This window comes from Rattus norvegicus, chromosome 11 (genome assembly GCF_021556685.1).
Source record: "Rattus norvegicus strain SHRSP/BbbUtx chromosome 11, alternate assembly SHRSP_T2T, whole genome shotgun sequence".
Taxonomy (NCBI): Eukaryota; Metazoa; Chordata; class Mammalia; order Rodentia; family Muridae; genus Rattus; species Rattus norvegicus.
The window spans coordinates 79088760-79103320 of NC_141544.1; the positions used below are offsets into that span (position 1 = coordinate 79088760).

Sequence of the window (14561 nt, forward strand, 5' to 3'; positions counted from 1 at the left end):
AAGATTTTGTTTGGGGGTGGGGGAGATGCGGTCAGAGCGGCCAGCTATCCTAGACATGGGGTTTCCTCATCAGTGGAGATTCATCGTGGAGGTCGCCATCTCTCCACTGGAGCCTGCCTGCTGCCTGCCATGTATCCTTCAGCCTCTTTTTGCCTCTCTACCCCCATCTGCTCTCTCCCACCCCCTCCTTCCCTATCTCCTCCCTCCCCTCCCCCACCCTCCCCTCCCTCGCTGACCTGATCTGTCCACTTCCAGGGCTGCCTACCTGGAGCTCTCTCCTGACCATGCCTTCTCCTTCCCGCCCCTTTCTTCTCCTTGGGATCAGGAGCCCCTGCTGTCAGCCCAGTGTATCTCTCGTCTCAGGATGAGAGGCGGGCTGTGCACTACCAGGAAGGGAAACTTGGGGCTCCTTGCAGCCACCCTCTAGACAGATGTGAGCACTCAGTGTTGGGGACACCACAATGCTCTCCCCCATCCAGGTAGGAAGACATCGGCCACTTCTTTCAAGACTCGCAGTCAGCTGCTGACCTCATGCCCCAGCCAGAGCCAGGCGTGTTCTTCCCGTGTGGCCAACTACCTTGAATTTTTAAGTGTTTTTCTGAGTTTATGGTTTTCAAGTAAGCTGTTTCTTTCAGAAAGATATTTTAAAGGACGCTCTGTGCCAGAGATAGTTGGGTGAGTTTCCTAGATTTTCCATTGTGTATCCAGCTCCATATGTGGTTCCTCCTTGTCTCTTGTATTTTAAGTTCCCTCAATCCTAGTGGGCAATAGAGGACCTCATCTTACATACCGCCCTGGTGCTGAGCTGTTCTCCAGGGTCTCTGTAAAACCAAGAGTTAAAAGACCAGGGTATATCTATCCTGGCTGTTTCTACCAGTGATGTCCAAAGCCTGAGAGAACCTGCCCTCATGGTTTTCGAGGTCTCATCACCTCTGCTGAGTTGGGGGTGGCAGGCAGGTAGAGGGTTGTAGAAGTTGTCCATTTTGTCCGAGCTGTACACTCAAGCCTATATCTACCAACCAGAGGCAAACTGAATTAGCAGATACCAAGTGTTCTTGCCTCCTGCTGCTCCGAGTTGTATTTCTACATCCATGACTCACACGTCTCCCCGAGATGAGCTTATGGGTGGCCTTGTCAGCCCTGGAGCCCGAGACAGATGCTCTGTCTGATCTTCAGAACAGCTGAAAGTAACAGAGTCCTGGGAAGGTACTGAGGAAACAGGAAGCATGCCCTAGCAGTTCCCCATAGTGTCTTTTACCGCACTGTTCTTGGTTTTTAAGTTGGGTATATTTCTTTTTTTTTTTTTTTTTTTCTTTTTGGAGCTGGGGACCGAACCCAGGGCCTTGTGCTTGCTAGGCAAGCGCTCTACCACTGAGCTAAATCCCCAACCCCCAAGTTGGGTATATTTCTAAGAGTGTGTTATGTGCACGCGTGCGTGCGTGCGTGCGTGTGTGTGTGTGTGTGTGTGTGTGTGTGTGTGTGTGTGTGTGTGTGTGTATGTGTGTATGTGGTCTGTTCAGGTACAAATGCACATGCAGAGGCCTGAGGAGATGTGGATTGTCTTGCTCTGTCACTCTCTGCCTTATACCCATGCAACAGGTTCTCTCAACACATCTAGAGCTAGGCCGGCAGCTAGCCATGAGCCTCCTGTGTCCACCTTCCAGAGTATTGGAGTTACTTACATGAGACCATGCCTGGCTCCTTTAGGGGGCCTGGGGATTCGAACCCAGATCTTCACACTTGCATAGTAAGCACTTTTATCCACTGAGCTATAACCCCAGCCCTTTGCCTTGTTTTGAGTTCAAATTATCCATGATTACCCAGGAACGTCTAGGTAGGAGCATCTCCTGCCCATGCCTGTCTGGAAGAGCGTGAGAAATAGCTGTGAAAAGGCCAGCGAGAGGTCCATTGTCCAGTAGGTGTTTTAAGCTGAAGTTGCTTACCTAGGCTCCTGGGGTCATCGGTGCGACAGCACAGCTGCTGTCTGCTGCCGTTGTCTCCTGAGGATAGTTGTGCAGGGCTCTTTGGAGTTCCTACTGGCTGGCATTCATTCTCTTCGGAGATATAGAAAATAAATTATAATTTCCCTTTTCAGAGAGTCTGAAGTGCTTTTTAAAATTTTGTTTGTTTGTTTGTTTGTTTAGCTAGCTAGCTAGTTAGTTTTTGAGACAGGGTCTCACTGTGTAATCCCAGCCTGGAACTCTGTGTAGACCAGGCTGGCCTGGAACTCAATATGTAGATCAGGCTGGCCTGGAACTCACAGATATTCACACGCCTGTGTGTATGTCCTGCAGCCAGGTTTCTTCACTCTTTACCCAGCGAGCTTTATTAGACGTCTGTTGTGCATGGGGAACAAGATGTAGGAAGGAGAGGAGGAGCCCCTGTTTGTAGAGAGCCAGCCTAACTGCCTGGGGAGGCCGACCTTGAATAGCACCTTCTACTTTCCGGCAGGCGCTCTGTGCAGACCTCTGCTCGCTTCCCCCTCCGTGTGGGCCTCTGCGCGCTTCCCCCTCCATGCAGACCTCTGCTCCCTTCCCCCTCCATGCAGACCTCTGCGCGCTTCCCCCTCTGTGTGGGCCTCTGTGCGCTTCCCCCTCTTTTCCACACATTCTCCTCAGGTGCACCCCTCCTGCAGTGCTCTCCTGACCACAGTCTCCCAGTTGTCTGTGGCATGGGTGCTCCTCAGGATCAGCTTATAGTGATACCCCACTTTTAGCCCAGCTGTACCCCGACTTCCAGGGTGTGACTCCGGCCACCAGGTGATTGTTTTTCCCCAGCTCCTGAAATCGTCGTGACGTCCTTGCTTTGTATTCCCATTGTTTTCATCTCAGTGGGTTATATGCTCAGAGCAACATACGGTCTCAAAACTGGAGGCTTCTCAGGCTCTATCTTAACACTCTGCCAAGACATCATAGCTTTTGTATCTCATGTTGTTGGGTTCTCAAAAACTCTTGATGAATTTTTTTTTAAATTACTTTGATTTTTTTTAAATAGATCGCATTCATATAATTTTTTTACAAATCTAAGATACTCAAGTATGCATCGAGAAGCTTTAACTTCTGACCTTTTCTCCCTTCCTGTTATCCCCGTCACACCTAGAGGTGATGGCTTCAGCTGGTTTCTTTATGGTCTCAGAGTCTTCTTTTTCATAGCAGATAAAAGCAGTATCGTGTTTACCTCCCCTCTTTATACAAGCGCTAATAATTTATAGATTGCTGTGTGCGTGACCAGCAGTCTGTCCATGCTTCTGTGTGAAGAACACACATTCCTCTTCAGTCCTCAGCCCTCTACTAACAGACAAGGTCGGCAGTGTACCTAGCCCTCCCCTGGAGGCAGGCACACTCCCAGATCCCGACTCTCTACCTGGCAAATCACCTGCTATAGATATCGTTTAAAAATTAAGTTGTTGTTATTATTGAAATAGAGCCTCCTTGTGTAGCCTTGGCTGGCCTGAACTTGCTGTGTAGACTGGCTGGTCTCAAACTCATAAAGGTCTGCCTGCCTCTGCTGGGATTAAAGGTGTCACCACCACATGTGACTCCTGTAGACATTCACCTGGGTTAGTGGCTTAGCCCAGATATAAGAAGCCAGGTATCATGGAACTAGTACATGGCTGGTGATTTTCCAATGCTTGAATCTGCCACCAGTATGATCTCGTTATAGAATTTGGGGATCATAACCTGTGTCATAAGTCAGGTCCTACCTCCTGTCCTCAGTAAGTCGATTAAAGAGCCAAATTAAAAGTAGAAAGCAGCTTGATGTGGTGTACACCTTTACTCCCAGTACTCAGGAAGCAGAGGCAGGCTGATCTCTGTGAGTTCGAGACCAACCTGGACTACATAGCAAATTGTAGGATGCCAGGGCTACATAGTAAGACACTGTTTTTCTGTCAAAAAACAAAAACAAAAATAAACAAGTGGAAAGCAGAAAAGGGAGACTTTTTTTTTTCAATATTGCCCCATTGGAAAAAGGGATAAAGGGATTTAGCAACCCTACACCCCAGTCTATCTTTGGGGTTCTGATGTGAGATGAATGTTTAAATAGAAGGCCAAGGATACTTGTAAGCAGTCCTGGTCAAACTGTGGTCCTGCCAACTGTCACCTCATCGTCATCTGGGCTTCAGTCTGTACTGTAGAACTGTACGAAATCTCTTTAAGGGAGCCCGGTTCCCCCTCCAACTAGCACCCTCTCCTTTTCCCTGGCATGAGATTCCAAAGAAATTCTTGTGTCTCTGGACTCCCTTGTTCCAAATATGGTAGTCAGATTGAGAGGCTCAAGATATCTCTTCAGGAACCCTCACTTTTGCCAGGCAAGTTACAATCTGACATTGAGTAAGCATGGACCAAAGGCTTGCCCCTCTCATTCTGGAGACCAGTGAGACTGAGGCTCTTAGGGCAGCTCAGTCTACAGAGCCAGCATAGTCCTCATAGACTCTGAACCCAGCTTCTGCTTCTGTGTGAGCCACGTGGCTCCCTGATTAATTCTCCAGCCCTGACTGCTAGAGCTCTACAGTGTTCCCTGCTGTTGGCACTTACAGGCAAGGAACAGTGCTTGTCTTCTCACATTTGTCATCCAAGAGGTTTTTTCCAAAGCGCAGTTGAGGTGCTTTGGCAAAAGTACTCAGCAGTAAAGCAGCAGGGGTCTTCTGTCACCAGCCATTTCATTCTGGTGGGAAGTTGTTACCTGGGAGCCTTCCCTCCACCTAGCACTAGGGGCTGTAGACACACCAATGTATGGTTCTCTGTGGAGCAAACAGGCTTCTGGAAGATCAGGTAACTGCCAGGGTTTTGCAGCCAGTGGGTTGACTGCTCTGAGAGCTTTAGCAATGTCTGTTCTGGGCCTCTAGAAGGATTGATAAGGTAGAGTAGATTCTAGCAGGGTGTATTCCACCAACCTGGTTTCCCTCTGTCTCAGTGCTCACCTCTCCCCTCATTCACACCTTCTGTTTGCTCCACCAGTCCTCTGGCCTCACTCCTTCCCTCCTCCTGTGTCCTACTAGAGCAGGTGGCTCAGAGCAGGACACACAGCTTCCACAGTGGCCATTGTGCCCGTTCCTGTTTGCTCTTGCCAGCTGGCTGGAAGTTTGCACTACCTTGAAAAAGCCAGCAACCCCTCCAGTTGCTGGGGAAAATAAGATTCCCTGGGCTGTCTTAGAAAGCTGTAGCAGACAGCCACCATGTACACTGGGTATCAAGTATCTTTCTGCTTGGGGAGAAGGCAGAGATGGGCAGGGCAGCCCCTCTCCATCCGTCTGCAGGTCCAGCTTCCAGTGTATAAAAGGCCTTGGTGTGGGAGCTATGTGTCCAGGGGGCTGGATTTTGTAAAGGCTGTTCAGACGCCAGGGCTTGCTCTGAGCTCTGCCTGTTTTTTGGTCTTCCAGTCCACAGCCGCCACAGCCCCAGGTCCCCGAGACTCCCTGGGCAGATGAGGGCGGCTCCGTTTATCACCTGACCGATGAAGACTTTGACCAGTTTGTGAAGGAGCACTCCTCTGTCCTCGTCATGTTCCACGCCCCATGTGAGTGGAACGCTGCTGCCCCTACCTCCCCCTCCCCCAGAGTAGGACACTGCCTTGGGCCTTAGATAGGAGATGCAGTGGGAACTGACATGGTGTCTATCCTCAGCTCATGCGTCTGTCCTGTATCTCCATCAGAACGGCACAAAAGCCCCCATCAGGGGCTGGAGCAATGGCTCAGCGGTTAAGAGCACTGGCTGTTCTACCAGAGGTCCTGAGTTCAATTCCCAGCAACCACATGGTGGCTCACAACCTTCTGTAATGTCATCTGGTACCCCCTTCTGGCCTGCAGGCATACCTGCAGGCAGAAAGTTACATACATACTGTGTTAGAGCAGTCCCAGCCCTCCATCTACCTAGGGTAAGTCCAAGGTAACAGAGAGGGCCTGCCTTGACTTGGTAGCTGAACAGGCAGTGAGGCCAGCGTCTAGAGCGCCCCCTGCTGCTTCATCCGTCCCATCTCAGACTGCAATGATCATAGAGCATCCCAATCTCTGGTGCTCTCAAGAGTGGCTAGAAGGTATGTAGCTTTGACTCTCTCTCTAAGTCCGTGCCCTCTCTGCTGTGGAGAACAGAAGGTTGAATAAGCAGCTTCAGGAGGAGGGGGCTGCTCCTGGGAGGGAGAGCCAAGGACGGACGGCAGCCCTGTGTGGGAAGGGCTGGCTGCACCCAATAGGAGATGAACTGAGTGGCCTGGGACTAGGTATGCCATGTACATGTGAGGTGCTGTGCCCTCGTAGTCTCCTGCTCCGGGGGTCCAGTGATCATAAGTGAAGTTACAGAGAAGAAAGAAAAGCAAGAATTCTGTGCTTCACAGGTGAGGGCCAGAATTGCAGCATCACAGTGTGAGAGGGGAGAAGGCATAGAACTATAGACACACTCCAGGAGGAGGAGGAGGGTACATGGTTGGTTAATCCTGTGGGCATAAGGTGCCCGTGCTAACAGATGCCGGATGGGGCGTCTTTCATCTTACCCGCAGTGCCACCAAATGAGACTGATTAGCACCACCTTGCAGATAAGATCGTCACAGGTTAACCACTGCTTGTGAGTCCTGTGCTGCTTTGGTGGCCTGAGAATAGGGATGGGAGGGAGGGTGACAACAAGGTCTATCCTGACTCTTTGAGGGGCTGTTACTATGAATTCCCCTAACATTTTATTTGTTCTCTTAAAAGTGCCAAATTCGGCCAGATGGGGCTGGTGCATGCCTTTAATCCCAGCACTTGGGAGGCAGAGGCAGGCAGATCTCTGTGCGTTAAAGGAACAGAGTTCGAGGATAGCCAGGGTTACACAGAGAAACAAAACAAACAAACAAACAAAGCTAAATTCTTGAGACTCCAGAAGAAAGACATTTACTGTGGTTTGTTTCTAGTTCTAGAAAGCAGACAAAAAAGCTCAAAAACATTTCTTTTCCTAAGACTTTTGACCCTGCTGATTAAGGACAGTGTCAGAGGAGCAAACATCCGTAATCCCAGCTCCTAGGGGAGTTTGAGGCCAGCCTAGGCTACAGAATAAGACCTTATGGGTGTCGGGGGACAGAGGGGCGCTTAGTTAAGGGGATCCCTAAGGTTAGCGATAGCTTAGAGACGCCACTGCCTGGACAGCAGGCAGCACTGCCTCCATCCCCACCCACCCCTAAGCTACAATATGCTTCCCCGGCCTGTCTCAGTGTTGTGGAGAGAAGCGAGTCTTCAGGGCTAAAGTCACCCTGCTTGCTTCTCCATCCCGGCTGGGCAGGCAGCTGCTGCAACATGTTCTCCTTCAGGCGTCTACTGACCACTCAAGGGTGCTCACTCATGCCCCGTCTGCTTATAATCATTGGCTGTACTTACCCCTGCTTTCCTGCAGAGTGAGGGAGGGGTTCATGCAGGAGCACGAGGTTCACTTCTGGATGAGCTGCCTGCTGATGACCCCTTAGACGCCAATGACTCTGCTTTAAATAGTATTCTCTCCAGACCCTCTTTCCTTGCTGGGAACTGTGCCTTTCAGCCTAGGAAGGGCTGAAACCTCGTGGTGGAAAGGAGAGTCAGAGCTCAGGGTGGGATCCACGGGGAGCACTCTTAGCTGCCTGGCTTTGGGCTTTGAGCCAAAGTGCTCCCAAAACCCCGTCACGAGGTTGGAGAATCAGTGAACCCTGAAAGTCGGTAGTGCCATGTAGAGTGGCCGGAGGGCAGACCCTCTCAAAGACGTAGGCAAACAGAATTGGAATCTGTCACCACAGCAAACCACGGGGTCTGCTGAGCTTTGATGGCCTTGCTTGGCTTGGTTCCTGGGCAGGGTTCCTGGATCAGAGAGTGAGCACGCCTTTCTTTTAGGGAGACATTCAATAAGTGAGTTGCCATTCTGACTGTGAAGGGGAGAACGGAACAGGACGGGGGTAGTGTCATCCAGTGCCTCGTGGCTGGGCCTGTCAGGAGAGTGAATCTAAACACCAAGCTGTGAGAATCAAGACAGAGTTCAGAATTGCAAGGTTTACTGTTGGCTTAAAGGACCTCCAGCCGAAAGAGCTGACTTTTTAAAAACAGCACAGTAGACTGAAGGGGAGTGGGGTTATGTGAAAATAATAAGCAAACTTGTTTTTAATGGCTCTAAGCAGTTTTATAGATAAACAGTACAGGGTTGTGGGGAAGAAGGTTCAGTTTACTCCCAGCGGACCCTGTGAGACCTCCATTCTTGCTTTGCAGTGTTACTTCTGTACATGTGCTAAGAGCTGACACAATGGTTGTTTCTGCCCTGGGCTCTTCTTGAATGGCTAGGGAGAGAAGGCCTTCCTCCCGACCTATGCTTACCCAAGCAGGAGATCCTGGCAGCCCTAGGTTGACATGGCATGGCATGTGTTTGGTACCTGTGGGCCACGCTCCTGAGCTCCTAGAGGGATGAGCATATGGGCCCTGGTCGTCGTATATTGTCAATCCTCTGTAGTTGGACTGACCATGAAACTTCTGTTGGCCCCCATCTTCTTTACTTCTTTTTACCTCAGCTCGCCCAGTGGCTTCCTGGTTTTCCCTCCCTCCCTCCCTCCCAGCAAGCCATACAGACACCCCAGTGCAGCTGATGCCTGGGCAGTCTGCATGGACCAGCTGTAGCCACGTGGCTTACGGCCAGGTTTGCCCCGTGGGCCTTACTCTCCAGGAACTAGATTGGACCTCCTGTGGAGGACAGTGCAAATGGAAGCCAAGGGCTGAGAGAGAGATAGGCTCATGTGTTGGCAAAGCTTGGCTTTGCAGCCCTGGAGTGTCTCTTCCTTTGCCATCTAAGCCTCGCCTGTGACCTCCCCCCGGCCCCATGAAGGGCTTAGCATGAATGCTGCATCATGGAAGTCTAGGCCCACTTCAGCCCTCAGCGGGCAAAGCAGGTTCTGTAGAAGGCACAGCCACAGGTGCTGGCTAATGCCACACTCTAGTGCCATCTGCTTATGTCTGCCTCGTTCTGAGCAAGAAGTCAAGCAGCTGTCACTCACTTTCTCTCCCTGGTGTTTCCTCCCTCCCTTCTTCCCTCCTTTTCCTTCTTCCTTCATTTTTTCCCCCTTTCCTCTTTTTTAAAGGCAGGGTCTCTAGCCCAAGCTGGCTTCAGACTTCCAATGCAATCAAGAATAACCTTGAACTTCTGACCTTCCTTTCCCATCTCTCAAGTGTGGAGGTTATAGGCATTAGCTGCTACATCCAGTTCTGTAGTTCAAGGGGTCAAACCCAAGGCTTTCTGTCGAGCCTCACCTCCCAGGCCCTTCCTAGTGGGTATCTGTACCTCTCCTGGAATGCCTGGGGGAAAGAAGCTCCATGGTATGGAGAAATAGTAATGACCGAGAAGAACAAAACTGCTTCTACTCCATTTCCAGTCAGGACTGCTCCATTTGAAAGCATCATTTTGCTAATATTTTTGCTTTAGATTTTTCTCTTTTAAAAAATTTTTTTGGGTTGTTTTATATGTATGAGTATTTTGCTTGCATGTATGTATGTATGTGTACTGTATACATGCCTGGTCCCTCTGCAAAGACAGCAAATGCTCTTGACCACTGAGTCACGGCTCCAGACCCCTCCCCCTTGCTTTTACATACATTAAAACTGGCCTTTTTGTCAGCGCATATATAGATTTGTGTACGTCCTGCTCTAAGAGCCTTTCTGCTGCTGCTGCTGCTGCTTTTCTAAGTGTACAAATAATTTAAGAATAACAGTAATGCCTTTTGCTGCTGCTACTACTGCTGCTCCCCCGCCCGCCGCCGCTGCTGCTGCTGCTGCTGCTGCTCTTGCTGCCCCTGTTCCCCTTGCTCCCCCTGATCCCCCTGCTGCTCCTGACAGCGCAGAGCTCACAGGCTGCACGAGTCCACTGCAAACAGTGGGAAGCCCTCTCTCCACCCCAGGGTTGGACACTACTAATGTCAGCATCGCCTCCTCTTTCTGCAACTCTTCATCTACATTATGGAATTTCCCTTTCTTCTTTTTAATTTTATATGAGCAGGGACAGTCTTTATCCATTTTCTGTGATTTGACTGTTTTCACTTACCAGTAGGCTCTGATGTTTTCCTGCAGATGTAAGTGTTGACATTTAAATCTAAGCACCAAGCATTGTGTTATAATTTGGATATGCCATAAATTTTAAACAAATCCCCCGGTGATAGACATTTGTCCTCAAATCTTTACCATTCAAACGGCACAGGAAACATTTTTGGACGTTATGTTGGAGGCCACAGCTAAATATTTAGGATTAATTGACAAAGTGGAGTTGCTTGCCACAGATGGACCACAGATTTCTAGAAACATCCAGAAATGCTTTACTGTACCTTTACCTAGGTGGCGGAGTCAGAACCCTGACAACCTTGGTGCTGTGGTTTGTGGTTCGAATGCAAATGCCTTACCAACATGGCCCCTCATGCATTGTGGTCCGTCATGGTAGCTGTATGCAGTATGGTCTTACCAGAGGAAGTAGGACTGGAATAGGCTCTGGGGCTTTGAAAGCCACTGGCCATTCCCAGTTGGCTCATTGGTTTCTGCTGGCTTTAAGAGCTGAGCTCTTTTCTTTCTCAGCTCCTCACCTTGATGATGATGGTGGTGGTGATGGTGGTGGTGATGATGGTGGTGGTGGTGATGGTGATGATGATGGTGGTGATGACGATGATGTGGTGGTGGTGATGATGGTGGTGGTGATGATGGATGATGATGGTGGTGGTGGTGGTGATGATGATGATGGTGGTGGTGGTGGTGATGGTGATGATGATGGTGGTGGTGGTGATGATGATGATGATGGTGTGATGATGGTGGTGGTGGTGATGGTGATGATGATGGTGGTGATGACGATGATGTGATGGTGGTGGTGGTGATGATGATGGTGATGATGATGATGATGGTGGTGGTGGAGATGGTGGTGGTGGTGATGATGGTGGTGGTGGTGATGATGGTGGTGGTGGTGGTGGTGATGATGATGGTGATGATGATGGTGGTGGTGGTGGTGGAGATGGTGGTGGTGGTGATGATGGTGGTGGTGGTGATGATGGTGGTGGTGGTGATGATGGTGGTGGTGGTGATGATGGATGATGATGGTGGTGGTGGTGGTGGTGGTGGTGGTGGTGGTGGTGGTGGTGATGGTGGTGGTGGTGGTGATGGTGATGGTGGAGGTGGTGGTGGTGATGGTGGTGGTGGTGGTGATAATGATGGTGATGATGATGGTGGTGGTGGTGGTGATAATGATGGTGATGATGATGGTGGTGTGATGATGGTGGTGTGATGATGGTGGTGGTGGTGGTGGTGGTGGTGGTGGTGGTGGTGGTGGTGGTAGTGATGGTGATGATGGTGGTGGTGGTGGAGATGGGCTCTATCTTCCCCTCTGCAGCCATAAGCTCAAACAGACCTTTCCTTCTGTAAGTTGCCTTGGTCATGGTGTCTTATTGCAGCAGTCCTTCTGAAATGTCCCTCACAACCCCATGTTTTGAATGCTCAGTCCCCAGTTGATAGCAGTGTTTGGGGAAGCCGTGGGAGGCAGGGGCCTAGCAGTTAGAAACAAGCTACTGAGGTTGAGCCTTTGAAAGCTACCCCACCGGGCCTTCATTCTGGCCTTCCTCTTTGCAGCCTGGTCCGTTATAAACAGCCTCCTTCCCACATTCCCACTGCCATGAGAGAGCCTGATCTACCAGGCTTTCACTTCCGCAGTGGGCCAGAATTCCTGAAAACCGTGAGCCAAAAGAAACCTTCCCTCCTGTAGGTTGTTTTCTGTCACAAGTCGAGGTCAGCGCAGCAGAAGGAGGGGATACAGGCAGATACTCCCGGCCTTTGTCATCCCTGCTAAACTCACTAACGGGCAGCTCGCCTACAGCTCTCCTTGCTTGAAGACACTAAACATCCTTCCATGGGGTAACCTGCTCTGTTAGCCAGCTTTCCGTCACTGAAAACGTTCCTAGTAAAAGCCAGATGAAAAAGATGGGAGGTGAATGGTCTCAGTGGTGATCGTTAGTCCTTGGTTACTTAGCCCTGTTGCTTCTGGGCCTCTGTCAGACAGTACATCGTGGCAGGGTGTACGTGCTGGAGGAGACTGAGGTAGTCGGGGAAAGCAGAGAAAGGAAGGGACTACACCCTTTAAGGGTGTGTCTCCAGTGACCTTACTCCTTCCAGGACATCCCACCTCCAGGGGTTTCTGCATCTCTTGACAACGCTATCGGCTGGACACTTGAGATTTTAGGGGGCATTTAAGAGTCAAGCCAGTGCTCCAGCCTTTCAAGTTTCTTCCATGAAACCAACCTCATACTCTTTGCCTGCTTCCCACTGGGCTGTCTGTCCTTCCACCCAGAGCTCTGTCATCATGGATATTACTCTTCATCTGTTTATGCATTTCCTCTTCATCTCCGATGTTCTTTAGCTTGCTTCTGGGTGCTTCTCCTTGTACAAAGCCACGCTGTAATATTTCCTGAGTAATTGCTACGAATCGGGTGTTAATTCTAGACACTTTTCATATATTACCTCATTTCATCTGTACGACATATCCTGTCAGGTTGATATCATTATTCCCGTTTCATAAAAAGGGAGGCAGGCACCAGCAGGCCAAAGAACCTGCCAGAGGTCATATAACCAAACCAGTGGAGTCAGGATAAAAATTAACCCAAGCAGTGCTGGAAGCCATGCCCCAGTACTAAGCCGTTCTGGGGGCTGGGGGGATCTACTTTTCCTTCCCTTAGCTTATCCACCCCAGAATAAGACACCATTGTCCTGTCTTCGATGTAACATTGGTTTTTTTCTTTTTGAGGTTTTGTTTGTTGTGCCAGGGGAAGGAACTTTACCTTCAGTGGGGGTTTTTGTTGTTGTTATTTTGTTTGTATGTGTCTTTTTTATTTACCTAATCATCTTTTCCCTATAACATTGTCTTCTTGATATTTTCTTATGTTACTAAAAACACCTTTTTATTCGTGCTTTTGGTGGCCACCTGATGTCCCATCATGTAATGGCACCGTAAATTGCTTAACCAGCGACATAATGTTGAGACTTTGAGTCGTTTACTGAATTTCCCATTATAAACCGGCCTGCCAAGAACACTTTCATGCATAAATATTTATCCACATGTCAGATTATTTCCTCAGGATTGAAACCTGCAAATAAAAATTTTAAAGCTTGCTATCAGCATTTCACAGTAACATAAAAGATGGGGGAGGGGGGAGGTCTGCAGGATGAAGGCTATGATAAATAGAACCGTCCATCGGGGTGTGGCTCGGTCCCAAGGGGTCAGGGAATCAGTGGCTCTCGATAGCACCCAAGTATCAGTGATTCTCCCAGCATTGGTAGGAAACCCACTGAACTGAGCTACGAGAGAGTTTTATAGAAACTGCTTTCAGAGTCCAGGGAAGCCGGTGGTAGTCTCTAAGACACTTGTCAGTAGAGGTGAATTTAGTATAATCTAGAGGGGCTTAGGGGCTTGGGGATGACAGGAGGCCAGCACCCCCGGAACCCAAGGCAAATGGGATAGAGCTGTTTGTATGAGACCTCTGCGAACCACAGAGTTAGCAGCATGCTTACACGGACGATAAAAACTCAACAAGGAAGTTTGGCCGTAAACCTTAATGACCTGTCATATCACAGTAGGGACACTAATGCAGCAGGCCAGAGCCCTGCTCCCCACATCTAACACTCCTCTGACTACTTGCAGCTCACAGAGCTGGGGGACGCCCAGAAGGCAAGGCCCAGGAGGTCGGGACTTGGGGTAACACAGACACTGTATCACCACAGCCCTTCCCCGCCCCCCACCCCTAAATGGATGTTGTTTAGAAGGAAGGTGTTACTAAGCCAGACTTTCCCTTTGTCTGGGCCTTCCAGAGCCCCTTATCATAAACTGTCTGAACCCATTTGTCTGTCACCTTCTCTTGGTGAGTAGAAGGAAAGATGCTAGAATGGAAAGCCTTAGTGATTTCTAGTGAGCTGTCGTAGACCAGCATGCAGAGGCTGGAGATCTCTGCAGACATCATCAAGACTGGGAACGGGCAACAGAAGTGCCCTCTGGTAGTGAGGAGGGAATGTGTGTGTACAGTGAGCAGCTTGGCCACCCACTTTGCCAAGAAGGGGTGTTAGTCACTTTAGCAACGGCTTGTACCCTGACCATAAAACATTGATTACATCTACTTGAGCCTTTTGTGTTAGTTTTCTATCATTGTACCAAAATACCTGAGATAGTCAACCTCAAAATTGAGAAGGGGCAATTCAGAAATCTCCGTCCATGATTCATTGGCCCCATTACTTTTAGGCCAGAAATTCTCAACCCATGCTTGGGGGTCCCATATCAGATATCCTGCATATTAGCTATTTACATTATGATTCCTGACAGTAGCAAAATTACAGTTATGAAGCAGCAATGAAATAACTTTATTGTTGGAGTCAGCAGAACATGAGGAGCTGTATTAAAGGACACAGCATTAGGAAGACTGAGAACCACTGCTCTAGGCCGTAGTGAGTCAGAACATGGTGGTTGGAGTGTATGGTGGCAGCGGCTTCTTTCCTCATGCTTGGCTAGGAAACAGGAAGAGGAACAGGCCTCCGGCCATTGTCACTTTGAGGGCACATCCCAGAGATCTAACTTGGTCCA

The 14561-nt window shown here is 49.5% G+C and overlaps 1 protein-coding gene across 4 annotated transcripts in view; it reads left to right on the forward strand.

Moving 5' to 3' along the window:
- The window catches only part of Pdia5 (protein disulfide isomerase family A, member 5), an 86884-nt gene that overhangs the window by 55883 nt on the left and 16440 nt on the right, over positions 1-14561 (forward strand). For 2 of the 4 annotated variants that reach the window (XR_015632817.1, NM_001014125.1), the window contains exon 11: positions 5381-5517. The exons of the other annotated variants lie outside the window; for them this stretch is intronic. Coding sequence is in view for 1 of the 2 variants with exons in the window: in NM_001014125.1 (NP_001014147.1) it covers positions 5381-5517 (137 nt within the window). In the remaining variant the exon portion in view is untranslated. The remainder of the gene's footprint in view (positions 1-5380; positions 5518-14561) is intronic. 4 annotated transcript variants of the gene reach the window in all.